The 23880-nt window shown below is 48.1% G+C and overlaps 1 protein-coding gene across 4 annotated transcripts in view; it reads right to left on the bottom strand.

The window, feature by feature from the left end:
- Positions 1–20151, bottom strand: part of LOC147620093 (uncharacterized) — a 61635-nt gene extending 41484 nt beyond the window's left edge. For 3 of the 4 annotated variants that reach the window (XM_086772267.1, XM_086772270.1, XM_086772271.1), the window contains exon 1: positions 19906–20139. In XM_086772267.1, coding sequence (XP_086628393.1) covers positions 19906–20077 — 172 coding nt within the window. In that variant the 5' untranslated portion in view covers positions 20078–20139. Of the gene's footprint in view, positions 1–19905 lie in introns of all 4 variants that reach the window. The other variant, XM_086772268.1, reaches the window with a different exon arrangement.
- Positions 20152–23880: the final 3729 nt, after the last annotated feature.

Raw genomic sequence — 23880 nt, forward strand, 5'->3', positions numbered from 1 at the left:
TCGCCACTTGTGCTGCTACTGCCGCCATATGAAGCCCCAACCCAATCCAGGTTATGTTCGCTACTCTTTCCTCACCCACCCTTGCTCAGGCCTCCAAGGCAGCAACATAAGTGTTAGGGTTCTATCTCTCTGAGGTACATCGACATGCGAATCCTGCTCTCACTCAAATGGTGCTCCTGCATCATCAAAATATCAATACTGCCCCCAACACGCATCTCTGAAGCTCCTGCCTCAAGCAACCACGATAACGTACATAGTGTGCGCCGCCAAGGCCCTATACATTCCATGAGATGATCCTCATGGATGACCTGCTGAGGTGGAGGCTGTCTTAGCCCTACAGCGGGCCTTCGCAAGCGGCTTGTAGCTCTGGGCACTGTGTCAAAGGCCTTGCGGAAATCCACAAAGCTACAGTAGATCCTCCTCCCATGTGCTCTGCCCTCCTCAATGATAGCCCTGGGGTAAAGATATGATCCAAAGTAGAGAATCTCCTCCTGAAACCGGCCTGTCCCTCAGCTCGGACCCCTTGTCTCTCTGCCCATCTGCTCAACTCATGCTCAAGAGTAGAGGCATATAGCTTGGCCAGCAAGTGACCAATCATAATGGTGCGGTAGTTAGTCGGCAGGCTCAAATCTCCAGACTTGAGTACCGGCACAATCGTGGAAGTACTCCAAGTCCCAGGAAACCCTTGACACATGGCTCTATTAAACATGAGAGCTAGCAAGTCTGCAATCATATCTCTAGCATGTATGAAATGCTCGGCTACAATGCCCTCATGTGCCCTCCCTGTATGCAATCTGTTGATGGTCCTCCTCACCATCTCTGTTGTGAAGAAGGTGGAAGTGGGTGGACAAGGCTCTGGAGGGTTCGGTAGTGGTGGCTGCTCTGGTACTGTGTAGAGGGAGGCTGCATACTCGCCCCATGTATTTGGAGAGGTAATGGCCGGAGGCGGAGGGTGCACTCTAAGCAATCTCCAAGCCTCCCCAGAATCCTGACTCAAAAACAACTGATAGATGTCTCTCTCCAGTTTTTTTTTTTTTTCCGAGAAAAGATCCTTTCATTAGTTATATAAAAACGCCCGTAAGCTACAAAAGATCTCTCCTGCTCATAAGAAAAACAGAGCAGTGAACAAAGCAAGGCAACCCGGGAGACTCTCCCTAGGTGCTGCAAAATACAAGCATCAGTACAAAAAACTGAGGGGCTAAATCATACAATATGAGGGGGGAAAAGCCAAACAGGTGGCTTGTAATGCCAACGGGGGGATCCCGTGTGTAGGGTATACAAGGGGTCGCTGCGCCAGGTGGTGTGAAAGGCTTGGCGCCGCAAGATCACCTCATCCAAGTCGCCCCGGATGCAGTCATACTCTCCTCGCAGGGTGTGGATCAACTCCTGCCAAATCCCCCGTACAGTCTCTGCTGGTGGCTCCAGTCTCCCCTCAAAGGCCCTGAAACACCGGGCCCTCCAGGTGAACCAGATGGTGAGGCTGCTAAGGAGCTCCCATCGTAAATCCCTCTCCTATGTCCAGCTGGCGGACGAGAAATCCGGTGACGGAACCAGGCGAGGCTGGCCCCTAATGAATCTGATGGCCTGACTATCCTGCTCCATCTCATAGCCCATAGCAAGCCCTGACGAGGTCGACCAAGCAGCGGCACCCCACGTAAACATACGCTCTGGAGAGAGGGGGGCCAGAATACGCAGCATCTGCAGCCAAATCTACTGTGCCTGAGGGCAATCCCATAGGCAATGTCTCTGTGTCTCCATAGGGTGGCCGCATCGGACGCAGGCCGCCGGAAGACCGCTGTAAACAAGCCAGGTGCCAACTGCTGAGCCCCTGTGGGCGACCAGCCACTGGAAAGTCGAGATCCTGCGGGCCTGTCGACTAGCCCAGAGCCGGGCCCAAAAATCCTCCAGGAACTCCTGTGAGAGTCCCTATAGCTGCCAGTGCCCCGCTACAGCTGGAGAGACCATCCTCCTAGCCGTCAAAATATGCCGCCCCAGCCGAACAGTATACTGGAAAAAGGTGATCTCTGTGGCCTCAAGGGATGCATAAGGATCATGCCACTCGTACTCGCCAGGGTCCCACTGTAGCCGGGCCAAGGGGCGCACTGCATATGCCCATATGCGCCATTCAAAGTCCACATCTGCAGGATCTGGATCAATATGCCACTTCCGAGAAGCGGCAGCCACTACCCGTATCCTCTGAAAGGTACACTTTGCAACCAAAGGCGACTCCACCTCCACTCTCTGAAGTCTGCCCTCATCCTGAATCTCAAAGTAGAGGCATCTGCCATCCTCAGTGCAAGCTCTGACAGCAATCAGGATCTCCAACTGTGTAAAGGCTCCCATCCACCGTGGGGCCACTAGCTCGAAAGGCGTGAACCACTCCTCTGTGAGTGCCTCCTGAATATCATCCCTCATAATCAACCCCCCTCTGAAGTGACTCAGCCTCTCCACCTGGATCTCCTCTGGGAGACTGCAGAAGGCCTGCCAGTCTCCAAAACTACGTGCTGGGCCTGCCGCTAAAGGTCCCCAGGCTAGACGAGGCCGAGAACCCAGCATATGACCCTGCTCTGTGCGAACCGCTGGGCTCCAGATGAGCGGCTATCTGGCCCGCTCCTCAACACAAGAAGGTCGTCGCTGAGAGAGCCCCGGTCTCAGCAGCTCCCAAGCTCTCAGGATGCCCAAAGCAAATCTGTCCTCCCATCCTCTACTGAGGCCTGTCCTCCTCATCTCTATGAAGATCCATCGAATCTCTGGTGCCCAAGTGCCCCCTGCTGGGGGAGCCCGAGCCTGCAGCCGCTGCAAGAGAAGCTCTTTCCATGGCTCTGCGCCTGGAAGCAGCCCCCGAACAATAAGCTTCCCCAATAAGGCTCTACTCTGATCGACTGGATCTATAATGCCCAAGCCTCCCTGAGCCAGCGGAAGTGTAATAACTGCCCATGCAACCTTTGCCCGGGCTGGCTGACCGTCCCGCCCAGACCAAAGAAAGTTCCTGATCAGCCTCTGTACCTGGCTGATATAAGAGCTCGAGAAGATCCAGCAAGACGTAATGTACCACATGGTCGCTAACAACACCTGATTTGCCACCACCACCCTCCCAGCCAAGGATAGTCGAGCTGTACTCCAATACAAAAGCTTCTTCCGAATGCTCAGAAGAAGCGGGGCAATCTGCTGCTCAGGTGACAAATCTAGTCCAATCTGGCATCCCAAATACCGCACTGCTGTGCCAGGAGGAATCCATCTAAAACCGGGGTCCGGGCTCCATGCCGGAGTGGGAGCGCCGCTGATCCAAAAGGCCATTGTCTTGCGCCAATTGATCAATGCTCCCGAAGCTGCACTAAAAACCTGGAGCAACTGCTCTGCCCGAAGAAGATTGGCCTCTTGACCATGCAAAAATAAGCCCGTGTCGTCAGCAAACTCAGCATCGAGCAGGTCCTCCCCCCGGACTGGGAGCTGGAGTCCTCTCAAACCAACCTCCTCTGCCATCAAATACATGCTCATAGCCTCCGCAAAGAAGAGAAAAAGAAAAGGGGCGAGGGGACACCCCTGACGGACTGATCTGGTCAGCTCAAAACTCGGCCCCCGTCCTCCTGCAATCAACACCTGGCTACGAGCTGTGGAATACAGAGCCGCCACCCCTCTAATCCAGCCTGGCTCAAAGCCCAGGCGAAGCATAGTGCCCTCTAAGAAACCCCAATCAACTCTATCATATGCCTTCTCGAAATCGAGAAGCATCACGACCAAGTCCTCGCCAAGAAATCTAGCTCGGGCCGTCGCCTCCCAGAAAGTAAAGATGATGTCGAGGATACTGCGCTCCTTGACGAATCCTGTCTGGGTAGCATGAATCAACTCCCCCAGGAAGGGCTGGATCCTCAAACTCAAGGCCTTTTCTAAGACCTTGTAGACAGTATTGAGGATCGTAATAGGTATCCAATGCCGAATATCATCTGATACTCCCTCCCCCTTGGGGATAAGAAAGATCAAGCCCTCTGAAAAGCTCTGTGGCATCACCCCAGTGTCCAAAACATACTGAAAGCCCCTGCGGAGGCCTGGCCCCAAAAGGTCCCAATAGCGCATAAAAAAGGCCGGCGTCAGTCCGTCCTCCCCTGGGCAACTATGTCGCGACAGGACCCTCAAGGCCTCGGCAAGCTCAATCTCTGAAAGAGGCGCACCAAGAACTGTACGCATACGATCTGTGACCCTCCTCTGCACATGGGCCCACACAGTCTGTCTGCAAGCATCCCGATCCTCAGTGGCTGGCTCCGCTGAAAGAAGGTCTCTTGAAACCGGCCTCTGATAGAAAACCAGAGTGCGGTAGAAGCAATCACCCGTCCACTTGTAGTCTAGATGAGAAATAAAACACAGATTGGAGCTAGAGTGCCCAAATCTGAAAACACAGCGACACCTGTTGGCCCCAAAGCTTGGCGCCCCTTGCGGTATTTCTTTATTCAATTATAATAAAATGAATGGCTGAGTACAACACAAAGACCAGCCAAGAGTTTACACCTGTAAGTCCAATCTGACGGCCCACAAATCCTTCTCAGCACAGAGGATCTATGCACACAGATCTGTGTCTTCAAACAACACACTGTGCCTCCCTCTGATCAGCCAAGATCACTAAGCAGGCCAGCCATGGGCATACATCTGGCATAACTCAAGTGCATGATACATCTTCTCAGCTCAAACATACATGTGCTGTCCAGTCTCTGTCTCAACCCTTGTCAATCTGCCATACCCCTCCTCTCACAAGGGGCCCGATAACACATATCTGCAACAACAGACATCAAGCAGTAGAAAGAGAGATAGATGAACAGAAACAGAGCTTACCAAGTTCAGCTCGTGAAACAACACTGGAGGAAGCAACAGCACCAATTTGTACTTGCAGGCACTTGTATCCACAACCCTGCTTCACACGTGTGCTTGTACTTGCCTGTATCCTCCTCCTGATGTCCACTCTTATGCTGTCCTTGAAAATACAGATCTGAAAATCAGCACTGTACCCGTCTGTACCGCCTCGGGATACGTGCCAGGAGTTGTACTTGCACAAACAGTCGGCTGTCCACTCTTGTACCTGCCTGAATCAGAGTATACAGTCTGTCCAGCACCTGTTTGCGCCACCTGCAGCAGCCTGCAGCAACTGCACTTGCTGTACCTGGCTGTCCGTACACTGTACGGCAGTCGTACAGTATGGTACAGGCTGTGTACTTGCTGGTACAGCCTGTTCTGGGCCTGTGCGCAGAGTATCCAGCAGAGAAAGGAATCAGCAGCAAGTCCTATGTGAAGCGTGGACCAAGAAGAAGCCTGCAGCCTGTCCGTACAGGGCTGTACGGCTGGTTTGCACAGTGAAAACAGCAGCCAGCAATCTCCAGCAGTCGTCTCTTCCTTCCCTTGTGCTTTTCCACGCTAGCCTTCATGCGCTAGAAAAAAAACCCCTCCACATTTGCTACACGACTCCCCAAAAAGGGAAGAGAGAGAGAGAGAGGAGAGAGAAACACTCCTCCCCCAAATTAATCCCTAGGGCCCCAAACTTTAATAAGTTCCTAGGGCCACTAAGGCCTAGGGGCAAACTTTATTAAACATTAAAGTTTAATGTTTTTAGTTCCCCCCTTCACATCTAGGGATGTCCACACATCTTAAACTCTGTCCGGGCACCCCCCATGTGAATCATAAAATATTCTGACTCTGCAACCACCATGCCCACACTTGTCCTGCTCCATTTTCACAGGGCCATGACATACCCCCCTCTTGAAAAATGGCAAGCGTCCTCGATTGCATTCTGGTGATGCATCAAAATATCCAAAGTGAAATATACAATATGGCAAGATCAGCGTCCCAATCTCTCTGAGCCATACACATGTATCAATATTCACTGCAAACCAATGGCATAGTAGTAGTCCAAGTTGTATACCACTGTGAACCATACATATCCACAAAAATCTCCATGTGACTAGTACACATATATCATAGAAGTCCCATAAACAGATGTACTGTCAGCCTCAGTACCTTCGGGTGAGAGAAAATCTGCACCAAGCGACCTCTAGATGTCATCTGAGCCTGTCTGTATCAAGGGAGTGGAGGTGCTACCCCCCTCTTGAGCATCAGGTAATGCTCCAGACCCATGCTCTGCTGAACCTGAATGAGCCACAATAAGAGTCGGCTCTAACTCAAAGGCATCGAGATAAAGCTGCAAAACCTGAGGTGAATCTGTTAAGTCACCTTCCTCCATCCACTTCGCATCCATCGGTGAATAGTTCTTGAACTTCACAAGATAGCGACGGGAAACTTTACCTCATACCTTCCTTTCTTTATGTGCCAGTATCTGCTCTGGAATCAGAACCTCATCAAGTTCCTCAACTTCCGGCTGAGCCTCATCTGATACATCCTCAGGCACATCCCCACGGAAAGGTCTAAGAAGACTCACGTGAAAAGCATTGTGAATCCTCCAGTGATCTGGTAACTTCAAACGATAGGTTACCTCACCAATCTTTTCCAAAACCTGAAAAGGCCCATAATATCGCATGCTCAACTTAGGGAATAAGCGCTCTTTACCCTTCATCTTCTTGAGTCTAGCCTTTTCAAAGCACAAAAGAACCCAATCACCCAATGCAAACTGTAAATCACATCTGTGACGGTCTACGGCTTTCTTTTGCTTCTGCTGAGTTTTCTGGAGGGCCAACTTAACTCTCCGATAGGCTTCATCCAAGCTCTCCACATACTGATCAGCCTCAAAGATCTTATCCTTTGTATGCAAAATGGGCGGTACCTTCTTCCCTCCTTCTACAATCTCAAAAGGCGCCTTGCCTGTCGAGCTATGTACAGTGTTGTTATATGCAACTCCACCAAAGGAAGATACTTTTCCCATTGTTGCTTGTGCTCTGACACATAACACTTGAGAAGATCCAACACTGTAGAGTTAGCCTCTTCTGACTGACCATCTGTCTGTGGATGAAATGACGATGAAAACTTGAGAGTTGTACCCATGTTGTCAAACAACCCTCTCCAAAACAAACTCGTCATCCGTGGATCACGGTCACTAATGATAGACGTAGGCAAGCCATGATACTTGAAGATGTTCGCCATGAACAACTTCACCATATGATCCACTTTAATTGTCTTCCTCACGGGAATGAAATGAGCCTGCTTACTGAACCTGCATATGATAGTCCAGATGCCATCATTTCCCGTTTGTGTCCGTGGAAGATCAAATACAAAATCCATGGCAATGCTCTCCCAAGGTCTATCCGGAATAGGTAAAGGCTGTAATAACCTTGGTGTCTTCTGACGGTCAAACTTTACCTTCTGACATACGATGCATTGCCTCACAAAGGCATCAACATCTCTTCTCAAGGTTGGCCAATAAAAGAAAGTCTCCACTGCTTTGACCGTGGCGTCAATACCTCTATGACCTGCATACGGTGGAGCATGACTTTCAATCATAACCTTGAGTCGCAATGGCCTGGTAACACACAGTCTGCCATGCATCAATAAAAACCCATCTCTGAGAGTGTAATGCTCATGCCGCTGACCCTCAGACATCTGATCATACAACCTGTCAAAATCCTCATCATGGGCATACTGCTCTTTCATTTCATCAAGCTCATGATGATAAGCAAGTGAAACTGCAGAGACCTGTGGCTTGCGTGACAAAGCATCTGCCACTACATTCTTTTTGCCTTCCACATGCACAATCTGGAAGTGAAACATTGACAAAAAGTTTGCCCAACGCATATGCTTCTCTGAAAGCTTAGTCTGCGTGAGGAAATAACGCAAGGTCTGATGATCTGTCTGTACAGTAAAATCAGCCCCAAGCAAGTAGTGTTTCCATGTAGAAAGAGCGTGAATTACAGCCAACATCTCTTTCTCATACACCTGTAAATGCTTCTCAGCATCTTGCAAAACTCTACTCTCATAGGCTATAACATGTCCCTCCTGCATGAGAACTGCACCAATGCTACTTCCACATGCATCACACTGGACAACAAAAGCCTTTCGGAGGTCCGGTAACACCAATACTGGGTCCGAAGTAAGCTTTTCTTTGAGCTTTTTGAATGCTGTAATTTCCCGATAGCCCATCTAAACGGAGTTGCTTTCTTCGTCAAAGCATGAAGAGGTGAAGCAATTTCAGCAAAGTGCCGTATGTAACGCCTGTAATAGGAACACACTCCTAAAAAGCTGCGTACATCATGCACGGTCCTCAAAGCTGGCCAATTAAGTATTGCTTCCACCTTTGCTGGATCCATACGGACTCCATGACCAGACACAATATGCCCCAAGAAATGTATCTCCTGCAAGAAAAACTCACTCTTCTTGCCATTAACCACCAATCTATGGTTTCTGAGTTCTGCAAACACAATGGCCAAATGCCTTCTATGCTCTTCCTCAGTTCGTGAATGCACAATCATATCATCAAAGAATGTGCCTACAAACTCTCTATGAGGTCTGAAAATCCTGTCCATCATTCTGTTAAATGTGGCAGGCGCATTCGTCAAACCAAAGGGCATAACCAAGAACTCATACAACCCAAATGTGGTTCGGAATGCTGTCTTATGCACATCCTCGGGTCTAATGCGTATCTGATGATACCCGCTTTTCAAGTCAATACGACTAAAAACTGTGGAGCCCTGTAAGCGGTCCAAGATGTCATCGATCCTCGGTATGGGGAATCGATTCTTGATGGTATTCTTGTTCAGCGCCCTGTAATCTATACACATGCGCCAAGAACCATCCTTCTTCTGCACTAAGAGCACAAGTGAGCAAAAGGGTGATGAGCTAGGCTGAATCAACCCCTTATTCAATAGCTCCTGCACCTGACTCATAATCTCTTCCTATTGGGCTGCACTAACACGGTACGGCGGTCTATTCGGTGGAGTACTACCAGGAATCAGATCTATAGCATGATCTTCTGGCCTCTCAGGAGGTAATTCTCCTGGCAATGACTCGGAAAAACAGTCTTGAAACCCACTTAAGAAATCAGCCCTGTCCTTATCTAACATTGACAAATTAGATTTAGACTCATCATCCTGTGCATCCTTTACATAAATCAAATACGCGGAAAGATGCTTTTTCATTACTGATGAAATCGCCGAAGCGGATACAATAGGAACAGATTCCCCTTTGAGTTTTACATCCAATACATGCTCTTTCCCTCTATGAGTCAGAGTAATTTTCCTATTGTAAGTATCCACCACCGCATGTACCCTGTGGCACCATGGCATCCCCAACAAAACATCACAGCCATCCAAAGGCATGATGAAGAACTCCTCGCTGTCCACATAACCCTGCAAATGAAGCCGAAGCTTCCCAATGATAGGAGTAACGGGTTCTGCATACCCTGGACAAGCCATATTAGCCTCATGTAACGGCCCCATCTCCTCTGCGCGAATTCCCAATCGGCCAGCCAAATCTGGTGAAATGAAGTTGGCTCTAGCACCTGTGTCAAAGAAGATCAAAGCATTCTGATCTCTCACTTTGCCCCATGCCCTGCACAACTCTGTAGCTTCACCACTTAGCTGCTCCCCCACAAGATCAGGAACTAAGCCTGCAGAAGGCTTTGGTTTCTTTGGCTTGGGCTCTCCTTTATTGTCAGGATCCTTTTTGGACGTTCTTTTGGGACAATTGAATGACATATGCCCCTCTTCAGTACAGTAAAAACACTTTTGAGCATCTCTCAAAGCCCGTCTTTCCTCTGAAGTCCTCTTGGGCATTGGCAACTTCTTATACTTTGTCTCTGAAGACCCTTTAGTATCACGAGAAGCATGCCCAAATTTTTCAGCTTTCTTGCTCAATTTCTTACTGCCTTTAAATCCAGATGAACCACCTGTGAGTAACGCATTAGCTGTCATAACATTTTCAATCATCTGTGACATGTTCGTTACTCTTGTCTTTATACAATAGTCTCGTACCTCTTTGGGCAGCCCACAACAATATTTCTCAACCTGCTCAGATAATGGCACGGCACGATAAGAAGTCACTGGGAGCAGAGCTTCCCAAAACTTCTTCTTATAATCCTCCAAACTATCACACTTTGAAGCATCCAGCTTGTGCCATGCGGTCATAACATCCACCTCAAATGTAGATGTGAGCCATACGGAAGAGAAAACCTTTTTGAATTGGACCCATGTGGTGGGTGCTATGCCCTGCAAAAGAAGAGTAGACCACCACTGCAAAGCATTGCCCTTGAGAAAAGTGGCAGCTTTCCTCACCTTAGAGGACTCTGTGTAATTCCCACCAGAAAAAGCAGCATCAAACTGCTATAAAAAGGTAAGTGCCTTCAATTTATCCTTGGCCCCACTGAAAGTGTCAAACTTCACTGCAGCTCCCCCTTCCTTGTAATCCTTCGCCTTTCCCATAGGCGTTAGATTATCATATGGAAGTGGTTTCGTAAGATTGCTGCCCCCAACATTCATACCCATCATTGGGTCAACATTTCCCATTCCCACACCAGGCATACCATACATTCCAGCCATGTTTCCATGCATTCCATTATGCATACCTGGCTGCATGCCACCAAACATATTGCCTTACATCCCAGGTTGCATGCCTACAAACATATTTCCAGCCATACCGGACTGCATACCACCATACATATTCCCTTGCATGCCAGGCTGAAAATTGGCTCCAAAAGGCCCATACATACCCATGCCTCCCTGAGGATAACCCCCAGTCATGGATTGAAACACCGAGCCACCACCAAAATAACCTGGATGCATATTCTGCTGAGGAATAGGTGGCTGTCCATAGAAGGAACTCTGAGAGTTTGCACCATAAGCATGCTGCATATTCGGAAACTGGCCAAAAGATGGTTCCTGTGGGATGGCACCACTATGACCTTGAGGAAGATTCTTCGAACGAACCTTCTTCTTCTTTTTCTGGGGCTCTGTGCGGGGCTCTGTGCAAGATCTCAAAAATTCAGCGAATCTCTCGCTCTGAGTGAGCTGCATAAAAGTATCCATAACACTAGCCAAGCGATCTTTGAACCGAGCATCATCATCCTCTTTACCATGCACATCTTCTGGCTGTGTTACATCCTCATAAGGCTCAACATCTGCAGCCTGTTTTCCTACAAAAATATCCTCAGATACATCTCTTTCAGGAGAAGTCTCTTGCTCTTCTTCTTCGTGATAGAAGTACTCTTCCTCTGTATCAGACATGTTTGCTGAATTTTCAGCGATGGCTTTCTTCAAAGCAACCACGAGCTCACCCCCTTCAGAAAGTTGATGATTGGTCCCGGCGAGACGGAACCTTGAAACCGGCCTCTGATAGAAAACCAAAGTGCGGTAGAAGCAATCACCCGTCCACTTGTAGTCTAGATGAGAAACAAAACACAGATTGGAGCTAGAGTGCCCAAATCTGAAAACACAGCGACACCTGTTGGCCCCAAAGCTTGGCGCCCCTTGCAGTATTTCTTTATTCAATTATAATAAAATGAATGGCTGAGTACAACACAAAGACCAGCCAAGAGTTTACACCTGTAAGTCCAATCTGACGGCCCACAAATCCTTCTCAGCACAGAGGATCTATGCACACAGATCTGTGTCTTCAAACAACACACTGTGCCTCCCTCTGATCAGCCAAGATCACTAAGCAGGCCAGCCATGGGCATACATCTGGCATAACTCAAGTGCATGATACATCTTCTCAGCTCAAACATACATGTGCTGTCCAGTCTCTGTCTCAACCCTTGTCAATCTGCCATACCCCTCCTCTCACAAGGGGCCAGATAACACATATCTGCAACAGACATCAAGCAGTAGAAAGAGAGAGAGATGAACAGAAACAGAGCTTACCAAGTTCAGCTCGTGAAACAACACTGGAGGAAGCAACAGCACCAATTTGTACTTGCAGGCACTTGTATCCACAACCCTGCTTCACACGTGTGCTTGTACTTGCCTGTATCCTCCTCCTGATGTCCACTCTTATGCTGTCCTTGAAAATACAGATCTGAAAATCAGCATTGTACCCGTCTATACCGCCTCGGGATACGTGCCAAGAGTTGTACTTGCACAAACAGTCGGCTGTCCACTCTTGTACCTGCCTGAATCAGAGTATACAGTCTGTCCAGCACCTGTTTGCGCCACCTGCAGCAGCCTGCAGCAACTGTACTTGCTGTACCTGGCTGTCCGTACACTGTACGGCAGTCGTACAGTATGGTACAGGCTGTGTACTTGCTGGTACAGCCTGTTCTGGGCCTGTGCGCAGAGTATCCAGCAGAGAAAGGAATCAGCAGCAAGTCCTATGTGAAGCGTGGACCAAGAAGAAGCCTGCAGCCTGTCCGTACAGGGCTGTACGGCTGGTTTGCACAGTGAAAACAGCAGCCAGCAATCTCCAGCAGTCGTCTCTTCCTTCCCTTGTGCTTTTCCACGCTAGCCTTCATGCGCTAGAAAAAAAAACCCTCCACTTTTGCTACACGACTCCCCAAAAAGGGAAGAGAGAGAGAGAGGAGAGAGAAACACTCCTCCCCCAAATTAATCCCTAGGGCCCCAAACTTTAATAAGTTCCTAGGGCCACTAAGGCCTAGGGGCAAACTTTATTAAACATTAAAGTTTAATGTTTTTAGTTCCCCCCTTCACATCTAGGGATGTCCACACATCTTAAACTCTGTCCGGGCACCCCCCATGTGAATCATAAAATATTCTGACTCTGCAACCACCATGCCCACACTTGTCCTGCTCCATTTTCACAGGGCCATGACATCTCTATAGAATGCAGTGGTAATGGCTCTGATCTCCCCGGGCTCAGTAGCTACCGATCCATCCGGCCTACCAAGCTGACGTACTCCTGCTCGAGCATGGCGGGGTCTAGTAATCTCAAAAAACTCCCCAGTCACTCTATCACCAAGCTGCGTCCACTGAAAGGCCTGACGACGATAGTAAAACTCATGTCTCTGCTCCTCTGCCTCTCTAACCTCCTGGCGTGCCTGGCTCTGCTGGGACGCCACCCACTCACATGCAGGCTGCTGCTCCTGAAGGCGCTGAAGCGAAGCAAGGCTACGTCTCAGCCGATGCTCCCGCTCACGAATCTCTCCCAGCCGTGTCAAAGCTGCAGCGTGCAGAAAAGAGCTAAGCTCGATGAGTCCCTGGGCACACTGGCCTGCTGCATCCTGGTCAGAGCACTGACTATCATGCCAGATCCTCTCAATGTCCTCAGCGAGACTGGGATCTGTAAGTACCCTCTCTGGGATCCTCAACTGCAAGCTGGGCTCTCGTGTCCTCTCCTCCAATGTCAAGATAACTGGCGCATGATCTGAAAATGAGGTGCCAGCGAGAATGCCGACGGAGCCCCCTCGCTCCCCTAGCCAATCGCCCACATAAAAGCGATCAATCCGTGATAGATTAGTCCCTCCCTGCCGGCGATCCGACCGAGAGAAACTAAGACTGTCCTGAGAGCGGGAGAAGGCCCCATGCTGCCATGCATCAGTGATCCTCAGTGACATGCAAAACCGGTCCCAAGCTGCAAGCTCCGTGCCGTGCACTGTAACATGACTACCTCCCACCCTATCGGCCGGGTCCTCAAGCATGTTGAAGTCTCCCCTGACACACCAATGTGCGGCCTCTGGCAATGCATCCGTAACCTGGGTCCAGAACTCTGCTCTGGCACTAGCATGGTTGGGCGCATAGACGTTGAGCACGCCCAATAGCTCATCATGCATCCTCAGAATGACATACTGTGCTCTACCACGCACAATGATCCCTCGATCCACAATGGCCTGCCGCCATACATCTGCAATGACCATGCATACTCCTCCCTGACACCCTGTCCACCCAAAGGACCAAACCTTGCAGACCAAAAGGTGTCCCATCTACCAGGCATCACTGAACCATATCTCCGAATCCTGCTCTCACCCAAGTGGTGCTCCTGCATCATCAAAATATCAATGCTGCCACCAACCAGGCATCTCTGAAGCTCCTGCCTCAAGCAGCCACGATAGCGTATAAAATGTGCTCCGCCAAGGCCCTGTACATTCCATGAGATGATCCTCATGGATGACCTGCTGAGGTGGATGCTGTCTCAGCCGTACGGCAGGCCTTCGCAAGCGGCTTGGATGGAGAGTAGTCCCCATCCGAGCAGCTGCGAATCTGCCCACCCGATGTACTACAAGAATCACGGATCAGGCGCCAGTGGCTGTGGCCCATGGCGACTGCCTCCCGCTCTGACAGAGCAACCTCGTGTATACATACATATCCAGGGTCGCGTGCTATGTCTGCCACTATGCGAACGACCAAATGACGAATCCTTGAGGCGTCCACACTCCCGGGATCCAAGAAAAAATGAGCCAACTCCCATAGTCGGCCTATCACATCTGTCACCTCCAGATCGCTCACATGATGAGAAAACTCAACTGCCTGAGTCTTCAAGGTGCTAAGAGCGATCTCCAGAGTCCACTCCCGGTCACATGGGCCACAGAGAGGGAACGAGAAGGCCACCGCGCTGAATCAAGTGCCTCCTCCCCGCGGGCCGGAGGTATCACTACATGAACTCGGATGGGTGCTAGCTCATGGGGGCCCTCTACTCCAAAAAGCCGTGTGAAAGAGTAATCAAAAGCCTCCAAGCGCTGTCTAGTGCCGAGGCGACTCAGCCAATTGCGGATAGATGATATCCGTGAAGCCCGAATCGGCATGGAAAGTCTCCTCTGTGGTGCCCGATCAAGATCGGTGCTCAGAGCCCTCCTGACTGCAGGTGAACGCCAGGGGGCTGCCAGGGCCTCCCGGGGAGCTGAGGCGGGCGGGGGGGGGGGGGGGGGGGAGGAGGAGGGGGTGAGGGAGGTGGAGAAGGAGCCGCTGCCGAAACAGGAGCGGGGACGGGAGGCGGCAAAGGTGGAAGCGAGGCGGTAGGGGGGGGTGGGGGTGGGGGTGGGGGGGGTGAAGGAGGGGGTGCTGGCATCTCCTGGTCCTCAGTCGTCGCAGGGGTCTCCTCCTGGAGGGGAGCAAAGCTGTTCCTCACGGGAACCCAGTGATGCTGAGACTGCGGCTGCTGCTGCAACGGTCTCTGGGCGTGCTGCTGTGGCTGTCTCCCTCGACGGCGCCCCTGTCCAGGCTGCCACTCCGAGGTTTCTATGGCCTGAGCAGGTGTCCCGGAGGCTGCCTGTCGAGCCGCATCTGTGGGCGGGCCATCAGGGGCCTGCTGCTGCGGTGAAGGTCGGGGTCTCCTGCGAGGGCAGGCCTTGGCCAAATGGCCGACCTGCCTGCAAATAAAGCACTGGTTCGGGAGCCCCGAGAACTCCACTCTCTGATCAATCCATCCCCCCCTATCCTAGGTAGCTGAATGACCTTCGGAAGGCAGGAGATGTCAGACACCAAAACTCTGACTGAAGGTAGCCTAGCTGCTCTGGCCACCACTGAAGCTGCTGAGGGGCCAGTCTCTAGCACCGAACCCACCAAAGCTCCCAGCCTAGGAAGGAGCGGAAGGTACTCCCGGCGGAGTCCAGGGAAACAAACTGTAACATGGAAAAGGCGCTCTCCCTGCTCGGCCGCTGCTGGGTCAAAGCCATGCTGCCAAGGTCTGAAGAAAGCCCGAGCACCCCTGATGTCAAGGGGACTCATGTCTAGGACCTTGGCCATGCTCTAGGCTGTTTCGAACTCGATCTGGTAATGTCCACGGCCCAGTAGCTGAACGTCCAGGATCTTGCCCACATCTGCAAGAAGGCGGGCCTGGAGAAGATCCCGGATCTCCCCTCTGCTGGGGCGAGTGCCGACTATACGGCAGATGGTGGAATGTGCCTGAAGGCGTTCCACCTCTGCGGCGGCGGATGAGTCCCTCTGAGGTGGGGCGGGAGGAACCTCCATCAGAGTTTGAAGCTGTGTCGAAGGCGGAGTGGATACGGAGAACCTGCAAGAACCGAACTGCACACGAAGGAGGGGGAGGCGAAAGGTTAAGAAATAATAATAACCCCTAGGGGCGGAGAAAACCAGAAAGAAGGGGAGGGGAGGGAGGGGCGGCGAAAATAGAACCCTAGGGGGGGGGGGGGAGCACGAAAAAAAGAGGGGGAAATGGGGAAGCGAGAGCTGGCGAAGGGGGGGGGGGGGGGGGGGCGAGGCGTTGAAGAGGAGGGGGTGGGCGCGCCGGCGAAGGGCAACGGGAGGGGGGGCGCGAAGGCGAAGTGCAAGGGAGGGAGTGCAGGGGAGGGGGGCGCTTCAGCGCAGGGAAAACAGGCGAAGGGGGGGGCGGCGCAAACCCGAGGGCAGGCGGAGGGGGGAAGGCGCGAAGGCGAGCAGGGTGAGGGGTGTGCAGACAAAAGCGCGAGCGGGGGGGGGAGCGGGAGCTTCAGCGAGCGCACAACATGGGATTTTTCGGACGGTTATGTCTCTCTCCAGTTGAACACAATGCTAATCAATACACTTAAATACACTAAGATTTGAAGGACACTTGCTCAAATACAAGAAGTAAATTGCTGACTTGACAAGAGACACACAATGAGCCGGAACGGCCGACCCCTCCCTTGAGTAATTTGTATTACTATTGGAGAAATTCAATACATAGCTTCACGGGCATCCATTGCCAAATCCTCCATGCCAATGCATATGAAATTCAGCTTTTAGAAAACAATGGTATGTCGATGTAGATCACCAAGGAGCTGCCTTGATGCTCGGCCCGACTTCAGTGCCCATATTCTCTACCATTGGCTCTATGTTCTACCAAGCAAGGTAGCAACATCTTCAAGAGCACATAGGACAAGAGAAATACTACACAAGGCGGCTAAACAAGGAGTCCTACCCTTCTACTGAATAAGTAATGACAACACATTGTCCAATTAGCTTACCAGTCTTCATAGAAGTTGTTGCAAGCGGAAGCCTTCGCGTTGGAAGCTTTAGAAGTGTTGATATCTTCTATTTGCCGCAATCCTTCGCGACAAAAGTCTTCAAGAGGATGAAGGGAACCCTGGGAAAGCTTCCCCTATGGTTCAACTTGAGAAAGGAAGGCTGAAATTAGGGTTTTCAGCAAAAAGACCAAAAATTACAGCAAAAATGAGAGCTGTTTTGCTGAATTTCAGTCATTGGGAGTGAGTAGGAGAGTGATTAGCACTTGGAAACACTCTTGGAAGCTTGGAAAACACCCTAGCAAGTTGGGTATGGCTATGGAGAGCTTGGAAATGGAGAAAAATGGTGGAAAAACAGAGTTTTCAGCCTCCAAAAATCCTCATGAAGAGAAAACACGAATTTTCTCGTAATAAGTAAGTGAATTGGGATCCAATCAGGTGAGGGGACATGGGGAGATGCCCATTTATGAGTAAAAGGGGAGGATCAGGTCCTGGACATTGAGTCTTGTCTCCCTCGGGACTTCAGTGAGTGTGAACTTGGAAGCGGTCATAATTTATAAGTGACTTTTGGACGCCCAAACTTTAATGAAGTGGGAACGCACTCACTTATAAATATTGGCTAAGTCGTAAGGGCTATTTGAGCCTAGATTGGGTAATACTTACCACCTGTTCACATGCCACACAACCATGTCGGCAGACAGTTTCACACGCACGGTTCACAGGCGGGCGTCCCCTTACCCGAAACTACGCATAGGTCATGCAGGCATGAAAACAGCATGCAATTTCATTTGCAGGCAAGCACATAAAGATGCTTTGCAATGCAGCATTGGCATGAGCAATTTCCGTTCATGAAACCATATAAGATCAGGCGTTTCCAGGCAAGTACATGCGATACCAGACCCAGTGGAAAGCCAATCCTCCAAGCGTTTCCGGGCATGTACACAAAGGCACAAGTCCCAGCGGAAAGCCAAGTCCTTCAGATATTCCGGGCATGATAACGTCAAGTCCCAGCGGAATATCATATCCAACTATACAGCATGACACGTGTCAATCACATGCATAGGCACATTCCATAAGCCATGGACACCAATCCAATATGTACATAGTGTGAAAGCAAGAGTGAACCATTCGGGTGGCCAAATGGTGACACCAGCCGAGCTAAGAATGCTCTCTTCTTCCGCCGAATGAGGGATCGGAAGATGATGCGTGACTGTCTATATGTAGTAACACCTGTGGCCACCTCTCTCTGTAGCCGGGCTCTGAGCTCCCTACAGTCATCATCATACCAACTATTCTGGGGCATGCTCCCAGGACGTGGTCGTACTATGGGCTGCGTGTGTGGGAAGGCCGTCACTGCAACTGTATGTAAAGCCTCTATCAAGATCTGTGTGAGCTCTGCTAATGGCCTCTGTGGATCCTCTGCACTCAACAAGCTGTAGATCTCTGCGGTGTGTACTCCATCAGTCTCTCTACAGAAGGTATATCTCGGGTGATAGGAGAACTGCCCAACCTGGCGGGTACCGTAGTGGAAATCCACTGTAAAGGAGAGAAGTGCATGATCCACCGTAACTCCGATGGGCCTGGGGCCAATCGCTTCCAGAGAAACTAGAGACATAGGCAGTCTCGCAACACTGTTGTCCACAACTGTCAAAATGCCGCTGGGACCATTGCTATGCAACACGCTAGCATTGTGGGCAGATGTCAAGGACTGGGTAGAAGGAAGAATGAACCCAATGTCCAATACAGAAGAGAGTCAGTCATCTCTAGCAGAAAAGAACCTAGTGTCTGAGGAAGGGGGAGCACCCAGATTCATCAAAATACCTATCAACCAACTGGACCGATATTATGAGAGTGATGACACGAATGCCACAATCCCAATCCACCATAACGGGTACCAAGCACTTGCTATACTGGATGGAGGTGCGGGTGTGAGCATAATCACCAAGAGATGTTGGGAAAACTGACTCGAGGGCTGTAGCAAGATGAACCGCATCTGAAAGATCACGGGGCCGATGTGTACGAATGTCTACGTGCATAGCCGGTTCCAAACCATCCACAAATCACTCAACCTACTTTGACCACCAGACGGTCCTTGGAAGCATTAGCAAAAGCTTCCAGAAACAACCGAGATAGTCGGTTATAAACAACCGAGATAGTCGGTTATCGATTCGCCATATTTTTGAATAAACGCTTCCACTATTTCTTCAATTCACGCTCGTAATCTACGGGAATAAACAGCTTCAAGACCGTTGCGGCAGTCATCCCAACAAGTCACGGAGTGGTGCCAAAGGTGGTCTTCCCACCACAAGAGAGCGACACCTGTCAAAGACATACGCACCAAATGGAGCTGAAAATATCACGGGTCTAGTCCCCTCTACGGGTCAAGCAATATGAGGACCACAGATGTTTAGGCATGTATTTACTGAAGCTTCGCCGTTAGAGAGAGGTCATGCTAAGGCAGCACTCCGAGAGACACAGCCAGCGTGCACCTCCCAGACCTACATCACAGATTTCTTTGAGTCACAGCCACCAACTACAGCAGCAGCAGGACCAGCCAGGTCCACCACTGCCTGCACAGATGCATGCTTCGTTCATTTTTGGGTAGACTTGCATTCACACTCTCAAGCATCTGTGACAAAGTTGCACTTTGACAGATAAAGTTCTTCTTGTTTGTTCCTGCCTTCTTCATTATCAGGGGCATTAACCTCTTACCCTTTCTACTATGGTTCATACTACATAGATGTTTCATGGTGCATGAGCTCCCATGGGTGTGTGCAACCGCCCGCCTTTAAAATAATTTGAGCTGCTGTTGGCACCTGTGATAATCAGGTCACCCTGTACCAAAATCTTTATGGTAAGCTTTTCTTTTTCTTTTTTTTTGGGAAATGCTTATTCAATAGCCAGGTTCCATTCCCTTCTTTTTTTTTTCCCGGAGGGGGGAAGGGGAGAGCGAGGGGGGTATGGCATGGGCAGGCAAAATCAAGCTTGAAAAACTTTTTTCTCTCTGTTTTTTTTTTTAAGGGGGCAAAAATGGATAGGCGAATCCAAGCTTGAAAGACTGCAAATTTTGTAACAGCTAATCCTTTTTGGCACACGGTCTTCGGAATTTTAGATTCAATTTTCTTTTGAAGAAAAATTGGAGGCGAAATACTCACAGGGGACGGTGGCAATACAGAGGACGAAGGGGTGGGTGTGTATGTCTGATGTGAAATTCTCCTTGGTAAGCCGAAGCCACTGCAGCTGAGAAGGGTGCCCACCACCGCGGATCACACAGAAAATTAGGGTTATGGAGATAACCCAGCAGGGAAACTGCGCAGCGGAGCTCATTTCTGTTGTTCAGATTTTCTGTGTAGTTTTCTTCCTTGTTTATTTTTTCAACTTTCAATGGTAATCTTCTAATTAATTTGGGACAATTTATTAAATCATTTCAACGATAAGAAAATTCCACTTGTACTTATATAATCATTGTCTATTCTAAAGTTTTGCGATTGGCCCTTGCTTGGCACGTATATAATTCCCAGCTTGATATTTTTCAAATTCTACAACCTCCTCTTTGAACCTCCAAACTGTCCCGAACCTCCAAATTCTTGCCACGTGGCAACTTCGTGAATCTCTTCCTTTATATAATATTATATAATATATATATTGAGAAGACTTAGTTCATGGCATAGAGAAAGGCAATGTGTGCACTGTCAGCAGTGATGTGGAAGATGTGCACATCAAACAAGAAGTAGAAATTGTGGACAACTCATAAGGCAATGTACTATGAAGCCATATGCATGTTTAGGAGAGGGTGAAAGTTAAATTCCAAATAGAACCCGTAAATGAATTGATGAGAGGCCCATGCAGGTGCTTTGCAAAATTAAAGTAATAAGCACCACAACAATAACATGTAACCTGTTTATTGGAAGCAATAGTTTAGGATGACCATAGATGACATAACGCGATAAAGGTGGCGACAATGCTAGAGCATGGATCTCAAGGTGGCAACATAATGCGATGGAGGTGGCGACAATGCTAGAGCATGGATCTCAAGGTGGCGACATAATGCGATGAAGGTGGCGACAATGCTAGAGCATGGATGACCATAGATGACATAACGCGATGAAGGTGGCGACAATGCTAGAGCATGGATCTCAAGGTGGCGACAATGCTAGAGCATGGATCTCAAGGTGTCCTCGTGAATGTTGTGACCTACACATATCATTTGTTTGAGCAAGGGGGTGGGCGCATAGAGCGAGCTTCTCTACCGGAGTTTATTTTCACAACTCTCTCTCTCTCTCTCTCTCTCTCTCTCTCTCTCTCTCTCTCCCCCCAATGATAGAGCTTGATATACAATAGTTGACTATAGTGCAATCGTGCAATCAGCAAAATCGACTATAATCCATCGATTACAACATCGTCCATTTCCATGAATTAATGGACGGTTCCATTGATAACTTGAGAGATTCGTAAAGGACTCCATTATTTTCCAGCGCTTCATTTTACAGTGTGACATGTGGTAGATAAATCTATAATTATTTACGATTTTCTAATTGCTCTCAATAGTCAAATCGCTTGACTGTACAACATGAGTTTTTTCAATTGTTCGACTGAGCAATCCGAATAGTTCAATCATTTTGCTTTTACAATAACTAGTCAGAACAATGAGCAACTTCTCCAATCATTAATTTTTTCAATCATTTGCGTTAATCGTTTATTATGTAGTCCAATAGTCTACAAGTTTTTCTAATCATCCCGATTACACTTTTTCACTAATTGTTGTGCGAGCTTGTCCAATCACTACATAGAGCAATTGCTATGATTTTGTAATCGTGGTTTCTTCAATTGCCCGATCAGTGGTCTTCCAATCATCTGCCGATCAATGTTTTCTAAACATTCAATCAGTGTTTTCCAATCATTGGATTGGTGATTTTTAATTGTCTAGTCGATGATTTTCCTCTGATCGTCCAATCTATAGTTCAATTGTGGCAATTCCCCTTGTCCAATCATTTTATCCAATCATTTGATCCAATCATCCGATTTCACATTCTCCAATCGGCAATTCTTCATCTACAATGATCTGATTGGAGACCCCAATTGGCGAATCTGGCTAAGATTTTTTAGTAGCTTTTTAGAGAGAGTTCATCAACAAGTAGTTGTTGACTTGATCTTTCCTTCTTCAATTATGTGGCAGTCAAGTATGGCCAACAACTCTACAAATGATTTGTTTGGTATTCTTTCCAAAGAGGATAAATTGGATAGGCCAAATTACTCCCTATGAAGTTTTATGGTAAAAAATGTCCTAGTTATAAAAAGGCTTATTGGGGCTTGTCAATGGTGACGACCCCGCCCTAGCACAATTTCTCCTGCTACTCCTCATAGGGGTCAGGGCCAATAGATCCAATAATAAGTTCCTCAAATTACTAGCCAAAGAAGATGTGATTCACATGATGCTCAAGCTTTAGCATTGATTGCCTTGTAAGTTAAGAGGTCTATTGTTCCACATATTTGATCTTACAAAACATCCATGCTTTTGTGGAACACTCTAGAAGTTATGTATTAGGTTAAAAATGATTCAAGGATTGCCTATCCCAGAAGGCAACTTGATAATGAAAATATGCAAGAAAAGGGGTCCATGAATGACATTTAATAAAACTATAGGAGTTGAGAGACCAACTTCTCAATATTGATGAAGTCATGAAAAGGATATGATTAACATCATCCTTAATTATTTGCATGAAGTTTATTTGTGTTTCAATAGTTTTCTGTATCTTTAATTGAGAGGCACTGCAACCCCTCTTACCTATCAAGAGCTTGTAAGCGTACCATTTGCAGGAGAAAGAAAGAACATTTTTGGAAGTTTTGCAGTGACCAAGCTTTAGCAACCAAGGATAAGTGCAGTGTAAGACCAATTCTAATGAAATTTCTGAGGCTAAGAGTGATTCCGAATAACCAAAGAAGGTTACTTATCGGTATTGCAAAAAGCCCATCCATGCATTTGAAAATTGCTTTAAACTTCAAAACAAAGAAAAGAAGAAAAAGAGGAATTCAATAAAGGGTTCTAGCAATTTTGCCTGTGATGATAAGAGTTCTAAGAAAGAGGACTTAGTTAATGTTCTTAGTGTAACTATCACTAACTTTTGGTTTCTTGACAGTGGTGCTTCTAAAGCACAAAACTTCTCAAAGAAGTTTGGTAAAAAAAATGGAGAATGTGTAAAGTGGTCACAATGTTATGTGTGTTAGTAATGTCTTTTACCATGTTAAAGGTATTAGTGAGATTGTTCTCATTACTATTAGTGGTGAAGATCTTTGTCTTGAAACTATACTTTTTATTCTATTTATTCACAAAAATCTACTTTCTATGACCACTATAGCAAGGGCAAGTCTTAACATTGAATTTACATATGATAAATACATTATCTGTATAGAGAACAAGACAAACATATTATGCTTACTAGATCTTTGACCACCACAGGTGGTTTGTATAAATTTGACATGTATAAGACAAGTGTGATGTTGCTTGTCTGGCATAGACACTTCTAATGCAATAAAAGATCCCACACTTCTATTGGTGATTTGATGCTTTTACACCAACATGGGATGTTAGAGGATCTTCTTCATCTTGATACACCACCAAGATATATTGCTCGCCAACCTTTCCCAAAAAATGCTAGAGCTAATCAGAAACTGCAGCTCATACATAGTAATGTGTGTGGTTCAATGAGGACTACTTCTTTGGGAGGAAATTTATATTTTGTTACATTCATTGATGATTACAATAAATTTGGCTGGTCTTACGTCATGAAAGCAAAATCAGAGGTATTTTCTCATTTTCAACACTTTGTTGCTATGGTTGAAAATAAAATTAGCTTAAAAATTCAAACTCTCCCACACATGAGCCAACACAAAATCGAACTAAGCTTAGCAGTGAAATGCATTTTTATAGGCTATAATGCCGAGAGTAAAGGTTACTATCTCTACAATCCTCTCACTAAGAGACTATGTTTGTCAGCAGAGTGATGTCGTTTTTGCAGATAATTCTGTCTACCCAATGATGGAATTCAATAAGCATGTCTATGCTAATTCAATTGACATGTTTGATGGATTATTACATGTGCCAATTTCTATTGATCCTCAAGAGACTTTGC

The sequence above is a fragment of the Cibotium barometz genome, chromosome 32, assembly GCF_041138505.1.
Source record: "Cibotium barometz isolate CiBa-2024 chromosome 32, ASM4113850v1, whole genome shotgun sequence".
Lineage (NCBI taxonomy): Eukaryota > Viridiplantae > Streptophyta > Polypodiopsida > Cyatheales > Cibotiaceae > Cibotium > Cibotium barometz.